At 36.6% G+C, this 24,605-nt stretch overlaps 1 protein-coding gene across 2 annotated transcripts in view; it reads left to right on the top strand.

Moving 5' to 3' along the window:
• The first annotated feature begins 628 nt into the window (after window positions 1-628).
• Window positions 629-24,605, top strand: part of TBC1D8B (TBC1 domain family member 8B) — a 78,108-nt gene continuing 54,131 nt past the window's right edge. Inside the window, exons 1-7 of one of the 2 annotated variants that reach the window (XM_023203051.2) lie at window positions 629-955; window positions 15,206-15,316; window positions 17,427-17,545; window positions 18,528-18,753; window positions 19,782-20,022; window positions 22,645-22,804; window positions 23,447-23,614. In XM_023203051.2, the coding sequence (XP_023058819.1) occupies window positions 826-955; window positions 15,206-15,316; window positions 17,427-17,545; window positions 18,528-18,753; window positions 19,782-20,022; window positions 22,645-22,804; window positions 23,447-23,614 (1,155 nt within the window). In that variant the 5' untranslated portion in view covers window positions 629-825. Of the gene's footprint in view, window positions 956-15,205; window positions 15,317-17,426; window positions 17,546-18,527; window positions 18,754-19,781; window positions 20,023-22,596; window positions 22,805-23,446; window positions 23,615-24,605 lie in introns of both variants that reach the window. The other variant, XM_023203050.2, reaches the window with a different exon arrangement.

Raw genomic sequence — 24,605 nt, 5'->3', positions numbered from 1 at the left:
GGCGACAGTGAAGGAAAGGAGGGGTGCACGGAGTGAAGAAAATGCGTGGCTTCTGGAAATGTTATGTTCCTCCTATAAAACCAAAAAGAGCTTAATCTAGGCATGAATTTTGGATTTAGAGAAGGAATTGTATCACTGACTGTGTGACCTTGGATAAGTTGCCTCACCCGACAGTGCTTTCCTTTATTAATGTGCAAAGCGGGGACGAATGTCTACTTCGCAAGACTGCTGTGAGGATTACGTGAGATCGCCTGAGTTTATAGTGAGAACTCATTAAATGTCAGTTGTTGCTACTGCTGCTTCCTGGAATGAGCCGATATTCCAAAATTCCAGAAACTTTGTTTTCTACAGTTTAATGCCTTCGTCTGTAAAACGATAAAAAGAAGCAACACCTTTACACCTGGAACTCCCTTATTTGAACCAAAAAAACGCTTTAAACTTCAGATAGGTAAAACACACTTAACTGGTGGCTGGGACCCGCTTTGAAAGCACCCCCACCCATTCTCACCCCAGTGTATTGTGGGAAGCGTAGTCCCATGTTCCAGTTGCGTGAGCACAGAAAAGCGCGTAGGAAACTACAACTCCCAAGAGGTAAAGAAGCGGGACTATTTCCCAGTCTGGCGGTAGCGCTGTGGGAGGGAATTGGCAATCTCTCTGCCTACGTGGGAGAGAAGGGAGGGTTGGGGGAAGTGTGGAAAACCTGAACCTGAGCTGCTGTCGCCTGAAGAAGATTTGGTGGGAGAAGAAGCAGAGGGGAAGAGACGGGTTGAGGGTGAGGCGAGGAGGGCATCTAGGTCACTGCTCCCGGGGGGCACAAAGTTCGCGATGTGGCTGAAGCCTGAGGAAGTGCTTCTGAAAAATGCGCTGAAGCTGTGGCTGATGGAAAGGTCCAACGACTACTTCGTGCTGCAGCGGCGTCGGGGCTACGAGGAGGAAGGCGGAGGGGGGCTCACAGGTAAGCTGTGGCCACCCTACCTGCCTCTGGGCTGTGTTCGCTGTTACTTAAAAGGTGGCGAGGACAACAGTTACTCGTACCCGTTTCCCAATCCTAAATCGTGGGCGGAGGGGCTGAGGTTCTTTTCCCGACACCACCTTTCCGCCACCACCTCCAAGTCCTGAGAATGTCTCACTGGACGACGACTTGCTCTTTGGTTGGGACAGGTGAAGGGAGGAGCGCGGTTCTTTCTGAGGCCAAGGAAGAAACGGGCACCTACCTTGTGGCTTCCCATAGGGGGAGGGGGCTGATGACGAGTGTTAGACCTAGACAGGTCGCATTTAGGCTGGTGACAGGGGCCAGTTCGCAGTTGTGAACTTAACTTGTCTCACAGAACCCATACTGATCATCAGCACCTGGGGAGTTTAAGTGTATGGGGGATGGGATGGAATGGGGACGGGGGGATGGTGAGGAGAAAGGGAGGCGCCCCATCACATCCTGAGAAATAGACATCAAAAGAAAGATTAGGGAGGAGGGAGAACTGGAGTCAGGGGAGGTGGAGGGGTAGGCTCAGAATTGCTGACCTTTCCCAATTTAGCATCTTTTACTTTGTCTCCAAGTTTTCAATCTTTGGGATTCCCCCTCAAAGTCTGTTAACAATATCGTAATAAATTAATCTCTTGAATGTCTGGTGCTGCCCCTTCATTCAAAGCTGTGATTGTAAGCCAGACGGTAAGAGTTTAACTCTTCCTGTCTAACCCACCCTGACCCCAATTCTTAAAAACTGTTTTTTGGCCAAATATTTAAAGTTTCCAAAGAACGTTATTTTGAGACCATTCATCTTGGGTAGGGACATTTAAAGTTTTGGACGTTGGGAAAACAAGAGCTCTTTTTCTAATCAATCTCTAATTTGGTATTGTGACCTTGAAGTGGTGGACCAGGCAGCGTGATGTAATGGAAAGAGGGAAGAGTCCCTAAAACCTGCATTTTAGTCCCATCCTACTCTCTTACTTGTTGGATGACATTCCTCAAATTCTTTCATTTACTCAACCTTAAGCACCTACTGTGTGCCACAAGGTTCGCAAGATTCAGTTCCTTGGCTTTGCAGTGCTTATAATCTGGATAAGAAGGGTGGGATGGGCTATGGGAAAAAGAAGACCAACTAGTAAACTAGGCAAGTTATAATTCATGAAGAAGATGACCTTGCTTTTTCTGTCTTGAAAAATGGTGCCTATCTCACAGAGTTGAGAGGATAAAACGAAAAATAATGGCAACAAATCAATGTATGTCGTTAAGATGGTGATAAACGTATGCTGTTATTTCGTTTTCAAGCTACTCCCAGGGTGCAAAGAATTCTGAGGTTCTACAGGACATTTTAAAAAATTTTGCTAGACCTATTAATCTTACCCAGCTTCTAAAAAGGCCCTCTTGAAAATGTGGCAACAAAAATTGCCCTGTTAAATGTGACATTTTGTCATTTTCTAATTTTTAAAAATTACAAATGCTATTTTACAGAAGAGTCTTTCCATTTAGTAGATGCAGATATTTTCCAGATCAAAATTTTAGAATCGATGTTCATAATTACCCAGTGACATAAGTTATTCTCTTGAGTCCATTGAGAATAGTTTAGGAAATATTTAAAATATATTTCAGGCTGGGCACGGTGGTTTAGGCCTGCAATTCCAGCGCTTTGGGAGGCCGAGGCAGGTGGATCATTTGAGACCAGGAGTTCAAGACCAGCCTGGACAACGTGACAAAACCCCATCTCTACAAAAAAGACTAAAATTAGCCCGCCATGTGGCCCCAGCTACTTGAGAGACGGAAGTGAGAGGATGGTTTGAGCCTGGGAGATCAAGCCTATAGGGCCACTACACTCCAGCCTGGGCAACAGAGAGAGACTCTGTCTCAAAAAAAAAAAAAATAGATTTTATATCCTGTGTTACAGCCTCAGGAATAGTCTTATAATTTATTTCTGTTCCTCATAATAAAACTGTGCTCCTTTAAGTAGGTAAATCAAATTCTTGAAAATGTAATCACTGTAATGTAGTATTACATGGTTTTTAAACTTGTTGCAAGTTTCCTTTAAACAATCACTCCTTGTTTTCTGTGTTTGATTTTTTCATTTCACATGTTTTTTTTGTTTGTTTGTTTTGTTTTGTTTTTTTGAGGCAGGGTCTCTCACTCTGTCGCCCAGGCTGGAGGGCAGTGATAGTGATGTGATTATAGCTCACAGCAGCCTGGAACTCCTAGGCTCAAGTGATCTTCCCACCTCAGCCTCTGGAGTAGCTAGGACTTCAGGTACAAGCCACTAAGCCTGGGTAATTTAATTTAATTTTTTTTTTTAAGAGACAGGCTGTGTTGCCCAGGCACAGTCTTGAGCTCCTGGCCTTAGGATCCTCCCACCTTGGTCTCCCAAATGACTGGGATTGGGATTATAGGAATGAGCCACCTCACCCAGCTTGACATGCTTTCTTCTTAAAGCGTGAACCATCTGCACTAGTTTACCTCTATCCTGCCCACTCCATTTACTAGTTCCCATAGTCTAGAATAAGAGGAATTTGTCTGAAGAAATAAACTAGGATTTCTACCACATATATATGTTGTGACTAGTGATATCCCCATTCATTTAGTGGTCAGTTTATGTCTCTTCATGATTATTTTACCTGTGGTATTGACAAGATGCTTGAAATTACCACATGAGAGCTACCACTATAATTCCATGTAAATTAAACAAAATGGATCAGAAAGGAACAAAGAGGTGCTTTTAAGGTTCATTTGGTTCTTTTTTGTCCACAGCAAAAGTGTATGCTGATTTTCCTGACTGCTCAATTACAGTATTCTTACTTAAAATCATGAAGCCAAAAGCTTTGTTGTGCTTTACCACAAATCCACATTTGGATTAGCTCTCACAGGAGCTTGACTGTGTGCCAGCATAAGTTTGCCTCTGTCCGTTTTGTTTGCTAAAATCCAGTGTTATGTGCTATCCCTTTAAAAGATTAGTTTGCTATCACAAGAAGAGAAAACCAAACACCGCATGTTCTCACTCATAGGTGGGAACTGAACAATGAGCTCACTTGGACTCGGGAAGGGGAACATCACACAATGGGGCCTATCATGGGGAGGAGGGAGGGGGGAGGGATTGCATTGGGGAGTTATACCTGATATAAATGATGAATTGATGGGTGCTGACGAGTTGATGGGTGCAGCACACCAACATGGCACGTGTATACATAGGTAACAAACCTGCACGTTATGCACATGTACCCTAGAACTTAAAGTATAATAAAAAAAAAAAGAACAAAAAAAAAAAATAAAAGATTAGTTTGCATTTTGTTTAATGAAGAAATGATAATGATCATCTAGAAATGTTAATGGTTATACTTTAAGATTTCATTTCTTTGCCATCTGATAATTGGCGGTAATCACCAGCAATGTAGTGACTTTAAGTGTGGACTTGATAAAGTTAGTTGACTCTATTTTTTTTCTAATAATGGAATAGCAGCCACAGAGAACCCAAGGATTATCAAAACAAGAGATGAGTTTTGAAGTTAGAATTCTGAGGTACCTCTTTTAAATTTTTGAAATACTTCTAGTGGATATCTGATAGATTACTGACCATTTGCCTAACTTTATCTTACTTAATTGTTCTGGCTCACAGCAGGATGGAATATCTTGTGGAAATTTTTGTTATACATAAGCTGTTTTATAGATAAAGCGATTTTCCTTCATTTAGAGAAATAATTCGTCCTTCTGGATTTTACAGTCCCCTTATGTTATCTCTTGCTTCTCCCAGCTAATAATGACTCTTCTGTGGCACCTACATTTAAGCACCTGGTTTATATTTGTCTTATTAAGCACAAATCAATTTGCTTTGCTTGGCAGATGGGAACTACTACATGAATGGAGCTATGGGGCTACGTTCTACTAAGTACTCTAGTATATGGGATTTAGGAAGGTCTGCCAATCAGGAAGCCTTCATATAGGTAGTTTTTAAAGAGTATTTTACTTTTGAATTTTCCATATCTGAATAGTGTAAGCAAGTTCTTGGGTGTTAGATTGATAAGCTCCCTCAGTAGACCTTTTTTGTGTGGTATAGAACAAAGCTAGGAAGTAAAACTTATTAAAATGGAGAATTTTTAGATATTCTGTTTATTTCCCTTTTCATCTTGGTACTATTACTTTGAAATTAAATCATCTGTAAAAACCAGAATATGATAATGTTTGAAATAAGCTTTTCATTTTATATTTACATAGACTTCGCAAATCACTATGTAAACAGTATGTCATAAACACATACATAATAAACAATAAGGTAGCCTTATAAAAACCTCTTAATGACCATCCCTTGAAAATATAAAGCTTCTTTCCCCTATTTCCTTACCCCAGACTCAAGGAGTCCAACTCTGAAAATGTTCGCCTTAGATATTTATTAGCAAAATATCCCTGCATTTCATGCTTACAAAGGAGGCATCTCATAACAAATTTTGGCCTTCTAAGTACCCGTCTACTGAGACGAGGGTGCCCAAATGGTAAGCATGACATTTCATTTAAGGTAAGGAAAGATCTACCGCCCCCAATACATACACACACACACACACACACATACACATACATACACACACACACAAAATTAATAAGTTAACATTTTGGCTTATTAAAAAGAAAATCCCATGGGGCAACCCCTAGAGGGGACAGATCACGCTGTGTGCTCCCATCCCTTTCTGGAACATCTTGGTCCCTGTGAAATCAAGTTAAAAATTACTTTTAAAGACCTCTGAATGAGAAAGAGCAACTTTGTAGGAGGTTTTGAGTAATGAAGGATGATCAATGTTACCCCCCACCTTTTTTTAAAAAAAATACTGGAAAGATTATTGACTGCATACCTAAGTAGAAAACTAATATTTGCTATCAAGTAGATTTCATTCTAATTAAAAAAAAAAAAAAAAAACACAAGACTGAAAAGTCATGACATTGACCATCCTTTATTTCTCAAAATCTCCTGCAAGGCTGCCCTTTCTTATTCAAAAGGTCTTTAAAGGTAATTTTTTACTTGATTTCAGAGAACAAAATGTTCCAGGGAGGGAGAGGAATACAGTGTGATTTGCCCTCCCTAGGTATTGTCCTATGGGATTAAAAAATAAAAATAAAAAATAAATAAACCAGGCTGGGCATGGTGGCTCATGCCTGTAATCCCAATACTTTGGAAGGCCAAGGCAGGTGGATCATTTGAGGTCAGGAGTTTGAAACCAACCTGGCCAACATGTTGAAACCCCATTTCTACTAAAAATATAAAAATTAGCCAGGTTTGGTGGTGGGTGCCTGTAGTCCCAGCTACTGGTGAGGCTAAGGCAGGAGAATCACTTGAACCCAGGAGGTGGAGGCTTCAGTGAGCCAAGATGGCGCTGTTGCACTCCAGCCTGGGTGACACAGGGAGACTGCATCTCAAAAATAATAATAATAATAAATAAATAAACCAACTACAAGCCAACATCCACAAATATATGAATATACCACCAAGTTCAGTGATTCCACTTGCCCCGTTAACCCTGCTTCTTTTATCTTCCTTGATTTTTTGATAGTTTTATGTCTCTATTCAGCTATAATTATTTTATAAAGGCTTAGTTTCCTCATCTGTAAAATGGGGATAAAACTCGTCTTCTCTACCTCACAGCATTTTTTATGTGAGTCAACTGAGTTTTGAAACTTGTGAGCAACTATACAAATACTTGACATTTATCTATTAATGAAAGAGAGAGATGTTAAAATGCCATTTTCTGGGCCTGAAGACCAAAGGGGGCTATATATTTATGCCCTTTTCCCTAGTAATTACTTTCCCCATGTTGAATATATAAATTGATTTGGAGCGGTAACATGGATTATATCTGATATGCAATGATATCACTACAAAAACAAAACACTGATAGTTACTAATTGAAGAATTTGGGCATGATAGTGATTATGCATTTATGGTTTATAATCAGAATAATGTACAATAATTAGAATAACTTATCAGGACGTCATTTCCTTTTGATCTGTCATCGCCCAAAACCTAGAAGTTCTCAAACAGTGCTTCCACAGATATCTGCATCACTTGTCTTGCTGAGTGGTGATAAAGAGTACATATGACACTGGTTACCTTAGTGGTATTTTTCAAAACAATACTTAAAAAAGAAATAATTATTCAACTAGTGAAAACTCATGCTGTTTGTGAACAATTGTGGAAGGCTTATGGCTATAAGGTAAGCTAAAAATAAAAAATAAAAAGCAATCAGGCGTGGTGGTGCACACCTGTAGTCCCGGCTACTTAGGAGGCTGGAGTGGGGTAGAGGATTGCTTGAGTCCAGGAGTTTGAGGCCAGCCTAGGCAATATAGTGAGATAAAAAATATTTTAAAAAGTAAAAGGCATAACAATGTTTGCCACATTGCTCTACAGCTATGACAGATTTTATATTGCCTTTATGATAGAACGTTTGCCCAGTTTTCTACCTTTTGCTACTGCTATGTAACCACAAAAGGTAAGAGTAAATCCTAAATGTGATGGTATACAATACTTTAATTCAACAGACATTTACTGAGTGCCTTTTAAAAACCAAGCACTGTTTTAAGTGCTGGAGATAAAACAATGAAAATAAAAAACAAAGTCCCTACTCTCATGGGGCTAATACTGTGCAGTTGGGGGAGGCAAATAAACAAATAATATATTATATGACTGGTGCTGATAAGCAATATGAAGAAAAATAAAGTAAGGTATCATGATAGAGAGGGGAGGAGATTGGTATATTAGAGAAATTGGTCTGGGAAGGCCTTTTAGGGTGACCTATGAGCAGAGACTTGTGGTACTAGAGTATATGAACCAAACAAGTATTTGGGAACAGAGTGAATACATATAATTTTTTCTAGGAGTTTTTATGTGAAGGGAAACAGAGAAATAGGGTGGTAGCTGGCCCTTGTCCTGGGTGTTGAGTATACAGTGGTGACTAAGACAGAAATAGTTCCGGCCAGGCACAGTGGCTCACGCCTGTAATCCCAGCCCTTTGGGAGGCCGAGGCAGGTGGATCATCTGAGGTCAGAAGTTTGAGACCAGCCTGGCCAACATGGTGAAACCCCATCTCTACAAAAAATACAAAAATTAGCTGGGCATGGTGGCACGCACCTGTAATCCCAGTTACTTGGGAGGCTGAGGCAGGAGAATCACTTGAACCCACGAGGTGGAGGTTGCAGTGAGTCGAAATCACGCCACTGTACTCCAGCCTTGGTGACAAGAGTGAGACTCCATCTCAAAAAAAATAAATAAATTAAAAGAAGACAGAAATAGTTCCAACCCTTACAGAGTTTATAATGTGATGGATCAGACAGTTGATAAATATGTAAGAAAACAAATACAATTGCTAGTGTAGTCAGTAATAATAGCAGCCTTGTTCTGTTGGCTTAGAAATCTCCATAATGCAGGGAAACCCCGAAAGCAGTTTTCCAAGGCCAGCTGTCTTGTAAAGTATGCTTATCTGAAGTCCTATTAAAGATACAAATATTTCCTAAAAGCAGTGATTAATAATAGGTGGTGTACTGGTGGCAAAGTTCTAGTGTGGCATCTGTGAAGCATCTTGCCAAAAACCAGTTTGGGGTGTTTTCAAATTAAATCATCTATCTAGGAGCACTAACAATATCTGAGAGGTGGTTTAGTAGAAGTGGGGGTGGAATGTTCTAAGTGGAAAGAATAATGTGATAGTGCAAAAGCAAAAGATAACAGTTGTTGGGGACACAGCAAATATTCTAGATTCATTTACGTGGAGTTGAAAATATAAGACTTAATATATAATGCACTTAGCGACTAGAAAAAGGTTATTGAAGAGCAATGTCTTAATCTATACCAGAGGAAAACCTGAGATAGAGAATTAAAGGCACTTAAGAATTAAACCTTTGTTTTTTGTGTCCACTGTTCTTTCAGTGGACATAAAATAGCCTATGTATAACAAAAATTTCCACAAGATATTCTATCCTGCTGTGAGCCAGAACAATTAAGTAAGATAAAATTAGGCAAATAGTCAGTAATCTATCAGATATCCACTAGAAGTGTTTCAACTCATAAGCCAAATAAATTAACATTTTGGCTTATTAAAAAGAAAATTACATAGGGCAATCCCTAGAGAGGGCAGATCACACTGTGTGCTCCCCTCCCTCCCTGGAACATCTTCGTGCCTGTGAAATCAAGTAAAAAATTACTTTTAAAAATCTCTGAATGAGAAAGGGCAACCTTGTAGGAGGTTTTGAAAAATGAGGGATGATTAGTGTTAACCCCCTCCCCCCTTTTGGTAGCAGTGGAAAGATTATTGACTGCATACCTAAGTAGAAAACAAATATTTCCTGTCAAGTATATTTCATTCTAATGAGGGGGAAAAAAAAAAAAAAACAAGACTGAAAAGTCATGACATTGGCTCTGCTTTATTTCTCATAATCTCTTACAAGGCTGCCCTTTCTTGTGCAAAGAGATCGTTAAAGGTAATTTTTTACTTGATTTCAGAGAATAAAATGTTCCAGGGAGGGAGGGAGAGGAATACACAGTGCGATTTGCCCCTTTTTATCCCCCTCCCTTACTACACTATAAAGAAGTGAAGTTTTAAAACAAGGTATAGGGCCAGGCATGGTGGCCCATGCCTGTAATCTCAGCACTTTGGGAGGCCAAGGCAGGAGAATTGCTTGAGCCCAGGAGTTGGAGACCAGCCTTAGCCACACAGTAAGACCTTGTGTCTACAAAACATAAACAAAATTAGCAGGACATGGTGGTGTGCGCCTGTAGTCCCAGCTATATGGAAGGCTGGGGTGGTGGGAGATTGTTTGAGCCAGGGATGTGGAGGCTCCAGCGAGCTGAGATTGCATCACTACATTCCAGGCAGGGCGACAGAATGAGACCTTGTCTCAAAATAAATACATAAAACGAGGTGAAATCACATTTTCTGATTATTATTATAATATTAGTTGCTCTCTTGTTTTAAACTAACTAAAATGATGGGCCTGGTTTAGTTCTTCTAAATAATGTTTAAAAGTACTACACTGTATACCAGTTTATTCATTTGCTATCATACTTGCTTTCTGCTTTGTACCTAGAAATTCAGGTGTTGCAATTTCTTTGCTTTTCTGAGGGTTACTCTTTTTGTGCATTGGTGCATAGGTCTTGAAGAGTAAGAAGGGGCTGTAAATATAGTACCAATTCTCATATTTTTCTATGTCTCAATCTTTAGAAATGTAGCTGGGTTTGATTAATAATTCATCTATTCTTTTTTTCCCACAAGACATTGTAATCTGTTGTTTGTTATATCAATTGCTTCCCTAAAAAATTCTAAATCCTTTAATGAAAAAAATATTTCAGTTAGGGAAGGAAATGAGTGTGTGTGTGTGTGTGTGTGTGTATGTGTATGTGTATGTATATATATATATATATGTGTGTGTATATATATATATATATATTCAGTTTTCAAGTAAGTGCCTTTAAAAGAATGCAGGGAGAGGGAAAACAGGACCAAAGAAGAATTATTTTTATTAACTGTTTTCCAAAGCTCTTAATATAAAGTTGGCAGCTTTCAAAATGCCAGCTGTGGCTATTGAATTATTCCAAAATAAGCATTCATAGTGTCATTTTAAGGACTTAGATCTGGTAGCAAAGTAATAGAATCAGGAAAATCCACAAACTTTATTGAGCACACAACCTTCTCTTATTTGAATATATTTCCTACTAAGTGTATTGGCAGTTTACTAATTTGGTTTATTAACATATAATGAAGCTAAGTTCAATAAAGGTGTACTTGTTTGACTTTGTAAGCATGACAACTTATGACAAGATAAAGAATCCACTGTAAGGTTCCAGTAATCATTATCATGGAAAAAAAATTATAATTGAACATTTTACTTAGAATGGAAATAAATCTTGTTTGTAATTTGGAAGTTCATTACGTGACTCTTCTGCAGCTAGAGCAGTATTCACTTACACAGTGCCCTCAATCCAGTTTACAAACAGAAAGAGCCACTTGTCAAACTAAAGGACACTTTAGTTTGTGTACTAAACTAGCACATTGATAATGAGTACCATTTTCAAGCTGTGACTGTTTTACTGGTCTTTCCTCTGGCACTCAGCCCATTGCCCTGTTTATCATTACCATTGACCTAATGCAAAAAAAGAAATGTTTGTAAAATTTGCAGGTGTCTAAATATTGGAAGGGGCAATTAATGCCATAGATCAGTGTTCTCAATATTGGCCACATGTTAGATTCAAATGAGGACCTTTTATTTTTATTTATTCATTCATTCATTCATTCATTCATTCATTTACTTTTGAGATGAGTCTCACTCTGTTGCCCAGGCGGGAGTGCAGTGCGCAATCTTGGCTCACTCCGAGTGGTGCAGCCTCCGCCTCGCGGCTTCAAGTGACTTTCCTACCTCAACCTTCTGAGTAGCTGGGATTACAGGTACCCGCCACCAGGCCCAGATAATTTTTGTATTTTTAATAGAGACAGGGCTTCACCATATTGGTCAGGCTGGTCTTAAACTCCTGACCTCAGGTGATTTACCCGCCTCAGCCTCCCAAAGTGCTGGGATTACAGGCATGAGTCACCAGGCTCGGCCTCTGAGGACCTTTTAAAATAAACTAAAAGATACTGGATTATTCTTGGATGAAATGATACAAGTCTAGAATTTACTTTAAAATACTCCAGGAGGGAGTATTTAGAACCCAGAAATTGGTACATATTAATTTCTGAATGACTTGCAGGGACTTGATGATGATTACAGCTTAATGAGCTGGAAGAGTTCCCCAAGTGACTACAAATGTAGTCTAGCACTAGCTTCCAAATTATTTGTTGCATAGTTTTATACTAACTGCCTGATTTCATACTTACAAAAACTGAGCAATTTTCTTTCTACGTAGTACAAGGCGCTTATAATCTTGTGAACATTTCTGCTGCCAAATGTGACCTTTCTTGCCAGTGATTTTGACTACTCTTCTCTCATCCACATAGCCACCGTTAATCTTTAAACAGTATCTTCAAAAAGATAGTTATCTTTTATCTTTATCTGTTATCTGCTAAAGCTATCCTGTATTCAATAAAATGCCTTCATTTGAAATTGTAATTCCTTTATTTTGACAAATTTGACAAGTTATGTTTATTTATCTACACACACACTTATGTACTTAATTCTGTTTTTCAATGTAGAGATAGCTCTTTTGGTTGTCTTTTGCAAGTACTCTTTTATCCTTTTTTTTGAGTATTTTCACATTCCTAGCTTCAAATTGAAAACATTCTCTTCTTCTCCATTTCCTGAGTAATTTTAATCACATAGTTCTGAAGACACTATCTGCATATTTTAGCTCTACTTTTCTTCGTTTATACTTTACCAAATCTCCAATTTCTCATAGTCACTATTTCAATGCTAAAAGTGATAGAATTATTTTCCCTTTTATCCCCAAACCTATCAGTAATTCCCTCCTCATTAGTTGAAGTATAATTATTTCCTGTTTCCCTCATCCTCATTCCCATTGTCTTTTCCCCAGTATTTTCTCTTTCATAATATTTGTCAGTTTTCTCATTTCTATTTTTTAAAAACTTCAGTTCGGCCGGGCGCAGTGGCTCAAACCTGTAATCCCAGCACTTTGGGAGGCCGAGACGGGCGGATCACGAGGTCAGGAGATCGAGACCATCCTGGCTAACATGGTGAAACCCCGTCTCTACTAAAAAAAAAAAAAACAAAAAACTAGCCCGGCGAGGTGGCAGGCGCCTGTAGTCCCAGCTACTGGGGATCTGAGGCAGGAGAATGGCGTAAACCCGGGAGGCGGAGCTTGCAGTGAGCTGAGATCCGGCCACTGCACTCCAGCCTGGGCGACAGAGCGAGACTCCATCATAAAAAAAAAAAAAAACTTCAGTTCATACCCTAACTTTTTTTTCATATCAGATAACTTCTTACCTCTATAATCTGCACATACTGCCATTGCCAAAATCTTCTTTCTTGAACTTTGCCCTCACTATCAAAATCCTCTAAAAATTGCTAATTGATACTATGCTGCATTTGTGACCCCTATTTTTACTTTTTATCAATTCCTGTATCTACTCTTCTACCCTTTCCTTTCAGCTAAGCCAAATTTCTCTTTATGTCTTTGTCATCTCCTGCTCTTCTAATTTACCTCCTTCCATGCATATAACTTCTTAATGTGATAGGAAGTGATGTGAGGCAGATGTGAGCATCTGCCAACCTATCTGTATTCTCATTCAAACCTTGCTTAAAATCTTAATTCTTTTTAAGTGGATAAAAATAGGAAGAGAGCCAAAAGCCTTGTTTATAATTGATTTAAATTTTTCTTAAAAATCTGTATTCTAAATTAAAGGGAAATGCCTCATAAAGCAAAACCAACACTCAACCAATCACAGCTTCCAGAAAAGGAAGGTAAATTTTTATATTTCAGCCATCCCATTGTTATAGTTAAATCAACAAACTATATCCCTATTGTGCAGCAATATGTTGAAAGTTATAGATATAAACACAGAGATAGAAGACATGGTTATTTTCCTCAGAGGACAAATAATCTGGATAAAGAGACAAAAATTATATACATGAAGCTCTTAGCAAGTAGTTATAATAACCAGCCTAATATATACTAGGTTGTGTAGTACAGATTGAACATCACTAATCTGAAAATGAAAAATCTGAAATGTTCCAAAATCCAAAACATTGATTGCTGACATGATGCCGCAAATGGGAAATTTCCACACCTGACCTCATGTGACAGGTTGCAGTCAAAATGCAGTCAAAACTCGTGCATAAAATTATTTAAAATATTGTATAAAATTATCTTCTGGCTATGTGTATAAGGTATATATGAAGCAAATAAGTTTCGTGTTCAGACCTGGGTGCTATCCCCAAGATATCTTGGTATGTGTCTGCACTTAATCCAAAACCTGAAAAAATCTGAAATCTGAAACACTTCTGGTCCCAAGCATTTCATATAAGGGATACTCAACCTTTATAGACCTAAGTCCTGTGAATATTCAGAGAAAAGGGAAATTATTATTGCTTGGGATTGCCAGTGAGTATTTCATAGGGGTAGTGGGTCTTGAAGAAAATGTAGGATTCAGATTAGTTGGACTGGGCTAGAAGACTCTCATTAGGATTTCTTTTTTTTTTTTTATTAGCATTTCTAGGTAAAATGATAATTGCTTAGCAAAGACCCTATGGGAGAAATTACCTGGTTGTTTAAGAAAACAGTGAACTTTGTTTTAGGAAATATAATTAGATTATTAAACTGGAACTAATTGATCAAGAGCCTTGAATTCCTAATTGAGGAATTAAGAATTGTTGAAAAGAAAATCCCTGTACAGAAGCATTTTATTTAATCAAGGTTTTATCTTGTTTAAATATCTAAGATTGCCCGGCACGGTGGCTCAAGCCTGTAATCCCAGCACTTTGGGAGGCTGAGACGGGCGGATCACGAGGTCAGGAGATCGAGACCATCCTGGCTAACATGGTGAAACCCCGTCTCTACTAAAAAATACAAAAAAACTAGCCGGGCGAGGTGGCGGGCGCCTGTAGTCCCAGCTACTCGGGAGGCTGAGGCAGGAGAATGGCGTAAACCCGGGAGGCGGAGCTTGCGGTGAGCTGAGATCTGGCCACTGCACTCCAGCCTGGGCGACAGAGCGAGACTCCGTCTCAAAAAAAAAAAAAAATTAATATCTAAGATTTTCTTAAATAATAATAGTATTAGCTAATATTGGGTGTTTTACTGTGTGCTAAGCATTGCTCTAAGTGCGTTAAATGTAACAACTCATTTAATCTTTACAAAAGCCCTTTGTAGTAAGATCTGTTTTAACCTTATTTTACACATGAGGATGAAGAAAGGGTAAGTACTTTAACTTGCTCAAGTTGACACAAGCAAGTGACAGAGCCATAATTTAAACCCAGTTAGTCTATAATACTAGATTCTACATTCTTATCTAATATACATACAACCTTATGAACGAGATACGTAAGTGCTGCAGATACATTTTGAGATTTGGACAATTGAAGCTGACTTAACTCTTTTATTGAAAGATAATTTTCTCAGATACTACTCACATTGGCATACTGTAATCTCTCTTTATCCCGAATATATTTTTTCTTTAAGAAAAACCTCTGTAAGGACTCTTTGGACTAGAAAAGTTTTAAAATAAATTTATTAGTTTGTTATATGAAGTGATACAGATTTGATTTATCTCTTGTAAAGTCCTTATTTCAACAATCTTCCTATTACCACAGGGCTTCTGGTTGGGACTCTTGATTCAGTCTTAGACTCTACTGCTAAAGTAGCTCCATTTCGCATCCTACACCAGACGCCAGATTCTCAAGTTTACTTGTCAATTGCATGTGGTGAGTATGATTTTTAAAACATAATTCAAATTAAATAAGGGTACTACAAAGCTGAGTATTCATATTTATTTATACTCGGTAGTTGCTTTGAGATTTAAAAACAAATTAAATGTGCAACTTTACTTTGAGAGAATAGCAAGACCTTTGTTTATTTTCAAAAGATATGGGTTATTAAGTTTTTTTTTTTTTTTTTTTAATACATTGGTGTGAGGGACCTGAAGCATGTGGTCTAGCAGGGCTGATTCTGAACAGATTTTGGTCAGTGTTACTGCTACATAACTCCTTTCTTCAACTTCTGCTCTATCCAACTGCTGGGAAGATGGGAACTTCTCCATGAAATAAATTGTTTCGTTACTAATAACTCCAATGAGAAGAATCTGAAGTTATCTGTGAACCCAAAACATAAAGTTTGACTCCTAAGGAAGTATAAGCCTGGAAAATTAAACCTTTTTTATTCACTCTCACCTTCTCAGAAAAAGCATCATATCCTTGAAATATGAAGGAGTGTCTTACAGTTAATGCTACATATTCATTCATGCCAGGGTGGTTCAGATGCTTCAACATATATATTACGGGTAGAAAAGGAATTAGGATAATACTTTCTAATAAAGCAAGTCAAAATAAATTTTTAAAAAGCTGCATTGACAGTTTCTTACTTCCTTTTATGATGCAATTATAATGTTGGTCTAAATTAGAATCCCAGATTTCTAGCCCTTTTGCTATTGAAAAACTGCCTTTCTTCTTATCCCCCTCTCTTCTAAAGTAGATATATTATACTTTTTAAAATAGAACAAAAGCACATGAGTTTCTGGAACATTCATATGTGTGAACATATAGCATACAATTAGTTTTTTAGGATGTGTGGCTTGTTTTTTATATTTCCCCCTAAATGTATTTTAGTGTTGCCAGTGAGTCTTTCCCCCTGGCCCTCTTAAATTGAATGTCATTTAACCTAAATGAGGTTGACATTGTACTTGCTGACATCACGAGAATTCTGTAACCTCAACTCTGAATCTAGTTAGTAAAAATTATTAAAAAAAAAAAAAGACCTTTCTACTTAAAAAAAAGATGATTGTATAACTTATTTCCCCAAATTAACCTGATGCAGAAATAGTGTAGTTACCTACTAATGAAGCTTCCTTATACCAAAAGAATCAAACTTAAGGCCTTAACATTTCCCCCATGGCTTTTATTTGTGGTTCATTAAAGACAGTTATTACTCTTGGTATGGTGAGTTAGTAACATGAATGAAATTCTGATTGAATTGTAGGAAATAGACCATTTGCAATGTCAACAAATTTTTTAATATGCCAGTCTCCATATATTATAAAATATACTAAAAAGTCAGCATATTTATTTTGAATATTTATATAATACACAGTGCTGAGAAGACTTTAATGGTATGTGAGTGATAGGAGGAGACTGATAGATACTGAAATATTCTTCAAGTCAAAGCAACTAGGGCTAATAATGTTTAACCTCACCCTCTGCAAACCTCCTAATGCTGATTCAGCGGGTCTCATGGATTTAACCTTGCTACAGAATTTTTAACCTCCTTTATATCATTTCTGTAAGTTTACTAGGTCTTTTGATGAATGGGGTAGCTCTGAGCAAAGGTTTCATGGCTTCTGAAATAAGTAGAGTGGTCACAGTTGAAATCTACATTTACTTAGCATGCATAGGATTGTCACATACATGCTGTTTTCAGCCACACATATTATAGACACAGTACTAACTGCATTATTTGTAGACCAAGGATTGAATTGTGCATTATGTATTTTCTGGTACTCTACATATTTTCTTAAAAGATACTGGTTATTCTTTAGGCACCAGTTACTAGCATCTTGTTTTCAGAATTTTATATATTTTCTCATGAGCTGGATTTACTTTACTCCCCTTTCATTAAATGTTTTATTCTTTCTACTTATGAGAAATACTGTTCATGCCCACATAGAGGTATAAAGTAGAGAATAAATGTAATTATTTTACTCCTTTATGACCGTCATTTTTTAAAGTGAAAATGTCATTTCTTTTTAAACTAAGCTTTTAAATAACAAGAGCAGTTTTCTTGTGGAGTTTTCCTTGAGTGTTTTCTTGTGTTATTAATCAGGAGCCAACAGAGAAGAAATAACCAAGCATTGGGATTGGTTGGAACAAAATGTTATGAAGACCTTATCTGTATTTGATTCAAATGAAGATATTACTAATTTTGTACAAGGAAAAATAAGAGTAAGTGGCATGGATATAGCTCATAGATGGAGTACCAAAATCTTTGACTCTCGTATATAAGGATCAAAGTTTGCATGGAAGGTCATTGTTTCACTGGCATCTTTCAGGATTGGTAGAAACAAACATATGAATTTCAGAATCAGTGTGCTAAAGAAAACTGTAAAGTCTTTAGCACAGGGGGAGATTGATAGATATTGAAATATTCTCTAAAACATACTGGTTATTCTTTAGGTACCAATTACTGACATATTGTTTTCAGAATTTTATATATTTTCTCATGAGCTGGATTTACTATTTCCCCTTTCATTAAATGTTTGTCTTTGGTGCCCTTGTGAGAACTCTTAGGGGCATTTTTATTTCAATATCTCTTGAGTTTTGAGTTGAATAAACCATTTGTTCATTCAAACAAATATATTTAGCACCTGTATTTGTACTAGCTCTTTGTGAGCCATTCAGAAAAAAACCTAAGTACAAAACTGAAGAAAATATGCTTACCTCTGTCCTAAGAGAATTATCTATGTACATACATATGACATGTGTACCTATATAGATATATACAGTCATCCCTAGGTATCCATGGGGATTGGTTCTGGCCCCTGCTGTAGATACCAAAATTCACAGATGCTCAAGTCTCCTAATATAAAAGGGCAGAGTATTGGCATATAACCTATGCACATCTGCCTATATACCTAAGGTCATCTCTAGACTACTCATTCCTAATACAATGCCTATGCATCACTTCATTTGAGTGGACTCTGCATAGTCCTCGGTGCATGGCAAATTCAAGTTTTGCTTTTTGGAACTTTGTAGAATTTTTTTCCCAAATATTTTCAATACCTGGCTGGTTGAATCCATGGATGAAGAACCCGTGGATATGGAGGGCTGACTGTACAGTTGTATTGAATCAACTATTTGAATGTATGAAATATATTTTTGTTGGTAAGTGATGATGAATTTTCAGAAAATATTTTGTCTCCTTTAGGGATTAATTGCTGAAGAGGGAAAACATTGTTTTGCAAAAGAAGATGATCCTGAGAAATTTCGAGAAGCCCTTTTGAAATTTGAAAAATGTTTTGGTTTACCAGAAGAGGAGAAGTTAGTGACCTATTATTCATGCAGTTATTGGAAAGGACGGGTTCCTTGTCAGGGCTGGCTTTATCTTAGCACCAACTTTCTGAGCTTCTATTCTTTTTTGTTGGGATCAGAAAGTAAGTGATTTCTATTGCTTACTATGGCCTTGAATTTGCTGTCTGACCTATCAACTCTAATGATGTTAGGTTGTAAATAAAATAATAGGATTGATATTAAAGGTAATTAAACTGTAAAATAAAAGTTTATTTTATCTAGGGAAAGAACACTTTTAAGACTGCTTGCTTAACATAAAACCTTTAGAAGTGTATATAGAATGCCTTGCATATCATGGGAAGTGAGTCAGTATTAAATGATGATGATGATCTGGCATATGACTGCTTTAAATTCCTTGTTATAAACTACCTACTTGCTTTAGTCTGTGTGTTAATCTGTTTTAAACACACAGTATGAATATAGTGGCCATAGTACCTAATGACTCTCATCTCACTTCGTAGCCACAAAGAAGAATCAAACAGTACTATTTATAGCATACATACAAACAGCTTTTGCATTGGTAGTTATACAATTATGTAATTATATAAATAAATAGATTTAAATATCAAATCAGAATCATTTTTTAAAAAATTATTTAAAATTAAATTGGGCACAGTGACTCATGCCTATAATCCTAGCACTTTGGGAGGCCAAGGCAGGAGGGTCACTTGAGCCCAGGAGTTCAAGATGAACCTGGGCAATATAGTGAGACCCTGTCTCTACAAAAAAAAAAAATCTAAATTAGCTGGGCATGGTGGCACATGCCTGTAGTCCCAGCTACTCGGGGGGTACTACCTGGGATGTGAGGATCACTCGAGCCTGGGAGGTCAAGGCTGCAGTGAGTCATGATCACATCAACTCACTCCAGTCTGAGCAGCAGAGGGAGACTCTATCTCAAAATAAATTATTTAAAATTAGATCTCTTCCTGGAATCACCAATTCTTGCATGTTCATGCTGATGCTTCAAATTTTTAACTGATCTGGAACTCTAAACTATTTTAGCTATTTATAGTATTTTTAAATGGGTTAACTATTGTTTCAGAAGACCTGATTAATAAACATAACTCAGTATGAGAGTTTAATCATACCTGCTTATACCTCTTATTTGCAGTAAAACTCATTATCTCCTGGGATGAAGTCTCAAAACTTGAAAAGACTTCAAATGTCATACTGACAGAGAGTATTCACGTGTGTTCCCAAGGAGAGAATCACTACTTTTCAATGTTTTTGCACATTAACCAAACATACCTTCTTATGGAACAGCTGGCAAACTATGCCATTAGAAGACTTTTTGATAAGGAAACATTTGATAATGACCCAGTCCTTTATAATCCTCTACAGATCACCAAAAGGTATTCAAAGCTTAATTTTTACTTTTCAAAGTATTGTTTGACCATAAGAATGATAGTATTGCTTACCATTAAAAGTTAACTCTTCTATGTTATATGACAGAGGTTTTTTTGGAGTTGATTGTGGGTGTGTGTGTGTGTGTTTGTGAGTTTATTCATATGCATTGCATAAATACTACCCTTCTCTCCATGAAATTTAATTGTAAGAAATAATAAAAGTTAGGTTTGAAAATTATTTCTTGAGATTCAGATAGGGCTTGCCCTGGAATGCTTTAAGAAATGCAGAGATTTTTGTGTGTGGTTAGTCTAACTCTAAATTTCTCTATGAATAGTCTAGACAGTTTGGGTCTGAAATTGTTAAACATGTTATTTATTTTTTAAAATAACTTATAGAAAACTTTTTTTTAAAATGAAGAAGCAAGTTCATGGAGTCAGTGGAGCATGGACTTTAGAATGAAAGTAGAACAACCCTTCGATAAGTCATATCTCTCAGGACTTCAGTTTCCTCGTCTGTCATTTCTATCTCAGAGGGCACTTATGAGAAATGAGCATGATATGTGTGAAATCACTTTGTAAAATATAAAATATGAGGTAAATGTTAATCATTATTAGTGCCTCCTTCAGAAGTACTTGTCTGATAGCTGTTTGCCATTATATTTGGTTTGTTGAAACTGACCAGATATCTTTTATCCTGCTGAACATTCTAAGCAGTTGACTAAAATGAGCATGCCAAAGGGGAAAAGGAGAGGAGAGGATCCAGAAATAGCTAGTGAAAGCAGCTTCTGGCAAGGAGGATGACGATATAGACTATATGGGAAAGTATAAGAGGAACCTAAGCCACAGTCCTATGGCTAGACCAGAACAAGTGACCTAGAAAGTTGTATGATCACTACACAGCCCTGATTGGGTACAGTTGTTCCTCTTGCCTGTTCCTAAACCATTCCTAAAATTCATATACATAAGGATTTGTTTGTGAACCTCCCTGCTTTTCTGGGAATTAGATCAGCAAGGTAAATTTTTTACACTTCATTACCAAAATTAGGTCTCAGTACACATGATTTATAAATAGAATTCTATAAGGATTAAGAATCCTGTTTGTATTATGTTATAGGTGGGCATCTGTTTTTGTATTTCATTCCTTGATTGGCAACCATAAACATAAACTGTTTTGCCATTTTATTTCCATTAAAATATAGTCTAAAAGGCTATAAATGGTTATTCATCACCAGATCTGTATTTAATTAAGATATAATAAATCCATTTTTGTCTGTGTGCATTTTTAGGAGAGCCCATTGAAAATCATATATATGTACATCTTTTTTTCTAGTAAGTTAAAAAGAACAGTAATGTATTGGGACTTAGTCTCCAAATGGCTTTTTTATAAAATGGAATATCTTTATTGCTCTGCTTATTGTTTTTATAAATATGTATTATTTTTATAGTTTAAACAATACAGAAGTACAGTAATGATAGTTAAATTTAGTGTATATCCTCCTAGGCTTTTTAATGCATGAATTTAAAAATATTTGCAAAAATAGGTCTGAACATCACATATTGTTCTACAATCTGCTTTTTTTCTCCTCTTATATCATGGACATCTTTCCATTCACATAAGTGGACTTTATTTTATTTAAATAAGAGTGAACCCACCAAATTACAGTTCATTTGTTTTATCAGCTTTCCCAGGTTGAAAAAAATACCATTTAATTGAGGTAAAAATTAACATGATTGTGGTTTTCTGTTTATGTTTATCAGAAGTACTTTGAAAGACATGATGAACTACCACATATTTAAATAGTATATGCAGGAAGAATGAATTTAGTTTTAGCTTTGTTGGATTTGAATTAGAACTTGCATTATTTACTTATTATCCCAGATGGCATTGCTACTTAATGCAATTGTTTCGTGTCCCTAGAAAAATTATACTATTTAAAGCAATTGCTTTTTACACAAAGGCTACATTTGTCTATCAGTTAATAAGTCCTCTGTATTTACTGATACCTATCCTGTGTCCAACATAGTGCAAGCAGTATTATTTTATCATACTTCTGCTTTAGATTTTTTAAAACATTCAATTAAAATTTTACTTCACTTAATTTTTAATACTGTCTTTAATAAACTACTCTTTCCCTATAAATTTTATGCCACAAATTTTCATTATTTTATTTTACTTGAACTGGGTAACTCGCTTGATTTTCTGGTAACCAGATAGGAACATTGTTGTCTTCCAGGATTGGTTTTAACCATAGTCACATATTATGCCTATATGATAATATAATAATAGTCTTCTAGCAAATCACCCCTTAGAGATAGTTTGAAGACCTACATGATCTCTAACTTTTGTGCATTTTAATCTACTAATAAAATGAAATTGGAAGAAAAGAACAAACAAAAGGAGTTTGCAAGGAATCAGTGTATTTTCTTCTATTTCAGAATTTGTTGAAAAATACAGCATTTTTAGTGTTTAATCTGTGTGCTTCACAGTGTATGTAGATTAGTCAATATAGCCATATGTACACCTTAGAATTCATTTCTGAGAATTCATTTGTGCCTCATCCCATTTCTTCTTTCCTACAGAGATCTGGAAAATAGAGCCCACAGTGAGCAATTTAATGCCTTTTTTAGGCTGCCCAAAGGAGAGAGTTTGAAAGAAGAACATGAATGTTTCTTATGGGTACCATTCAGCCACTTCAATACTCATGGAAAAATGTGCATCTCAGAAAATTATATCTGCTTTGCTAGCCAAGATGGCAATCAGTATAGTGTAATCATTCCACTACGAGAGGTAATGTGAATTTGGTTACATATCAGTTTTTAGTTTGAAAATGATATCTTCCACAGAGTAAAATGTCCTTTAATTCTATAAATTATTAAAACCTCAAGATGCAATATCCTTTTAGTAATTTAAAATAATTATTCTTCAGGATAAGAGTACAACCTTCTGAGATATTCTCAGTTCCATTTAGTAAAGTCTTACAGCTCTTACTGAAAGTGAAAATTTTTAAGCTTTAAAATTTAAAAACAAGATAAGCATTTAGATTAGTGCAAAATGGAGTTTGATCATTCAAAACTGTATGACATCAATACCCAAATTTAGACTATCACTTTTGATGTACTCTGGCAGAAAAAATAACATTGACATCTTTTATGTAAGTCAGAAATAAATTGTTGGTATTTGATACTGAAGTTTTACATTTGTATTGTCATTTTTAAAGGATACATGTTAGACCTTTTTCTTCAGAAGTGAAATAACTTGCACTGAGGTTACTTGTATGATTGGTTCACCTACTACCCAAAGTCTATTTCTTAATAACTTATACTATAGACCAAAACTTTTGGCCACAAAAGGGTAAGCCAAACACAATTTACTTGAAGGTGTCAACAATAAAGGAAAATTTAATTCATCTCTATGTTTTTCACCCCCTAGGTCTTAGCTATAGATAAGACAAATGATTCCAGCAAATCTGTCATCATTAGCATCAAAGGAAAAACAGCTTTTCGCTTCCATGAAGTTGAAGACTTTGAACAACTGGTGGCAAAACTCAGGCTCAGATGCGGAGCAGCTTCAGCTCAATATCATGATATTAGCACAGAGGTAATTAATTACACAGCAATCAAATCATTTTGAAACAAAAGTGTGTGTTTAGTGTAGCCCATTCTTCAAAAGGAATTCATAGTACCTTTCCTATTTATGTCCGGGTTTTTTTTTTTTTTTTAAAGATAGAATCTAAGAAAGTATATTGTCTAACTCACATCCTAAAGCAGAAGTGAGAATTAAGGACTTTATTCATTTTTAGGAACTCATACTTTATAAAATTATTATAATTTGATCTTTCTTTTACTATATTTGCTGTTTGCCATATAAATATACCTTGTACTTTCACATAGTTTGGTTTTTTTTTTTTTTTTTTTATTATACTTTAAGTTCTAGGGTACATGTGCATAACGTGCAGGTTTGTTACATATGTATATATGTGCCATGTTGGTGTGCTGCACCCATCAACTCATCAGCACCCATCAATTCATCATTTATATCAGGTATAACTCCCCAATGCAATCCCTCCCCCCTCCCCCCTCCCCATGATAGGCCCCATTGTGTGATGTTCCCCTTCCTGAGTCCAAGTGAGCTCATTGTTCAGTTCCCACCTATGAGTGAGAACATGCGGTGTTTGGTTTTCTCTTCTTGTGATAGTTTGCTAAGAATGATGGTTTCCAGCTGCATCCATGTCCCTACAAAGGACGCAAACTCATCCTTTTTTATGTCTGCATAGTATTCCATGGTGTATATGTGCCACATTTTCTTAATCCAGTCTGTCACTGATGGACATTTGGGTTGATTCCAAGTCTTTGCTATTGTGAATAGTGCCGCAATAAACATACGTGTGCATGTGTCTTTGTAGTAGCATAATTTATAATCCTTTGGGTATATACCCAGTAGTGGGATGGCTGGGTCATATGGTACATCTAGTTCTAGATCCTTGAGGAATCGCCATACTGTTTTCCATAATGGTTGAACTAGTTTACAATCCCACCAACAGTGTAAAAGTGTTCCTATTTCTCCACATCCTCTCCAACACCTGTTGTTT

The sequence above is a fragment of the Piliocolobus tephrosceles genome, chromosome 12 (assembly GCF_002776525.5).
Source record: "Piliocolobus tephrosceles isolate RC106 chromosome 12, ASM277652v3, whole genome shotgun sequence".
Lineage (NCBI taxonomy): Eukaryota > Metazoa > Chordata > Mammalia > Primates > Cercopithecidae > Piliocolobus > Piliocolobus tephrosceles.
The sequence above is the reverse complement of the archived record's forward strand: the minus strand, read 5'-3'. Positions and strand labels throughout refer to the sequence as shown.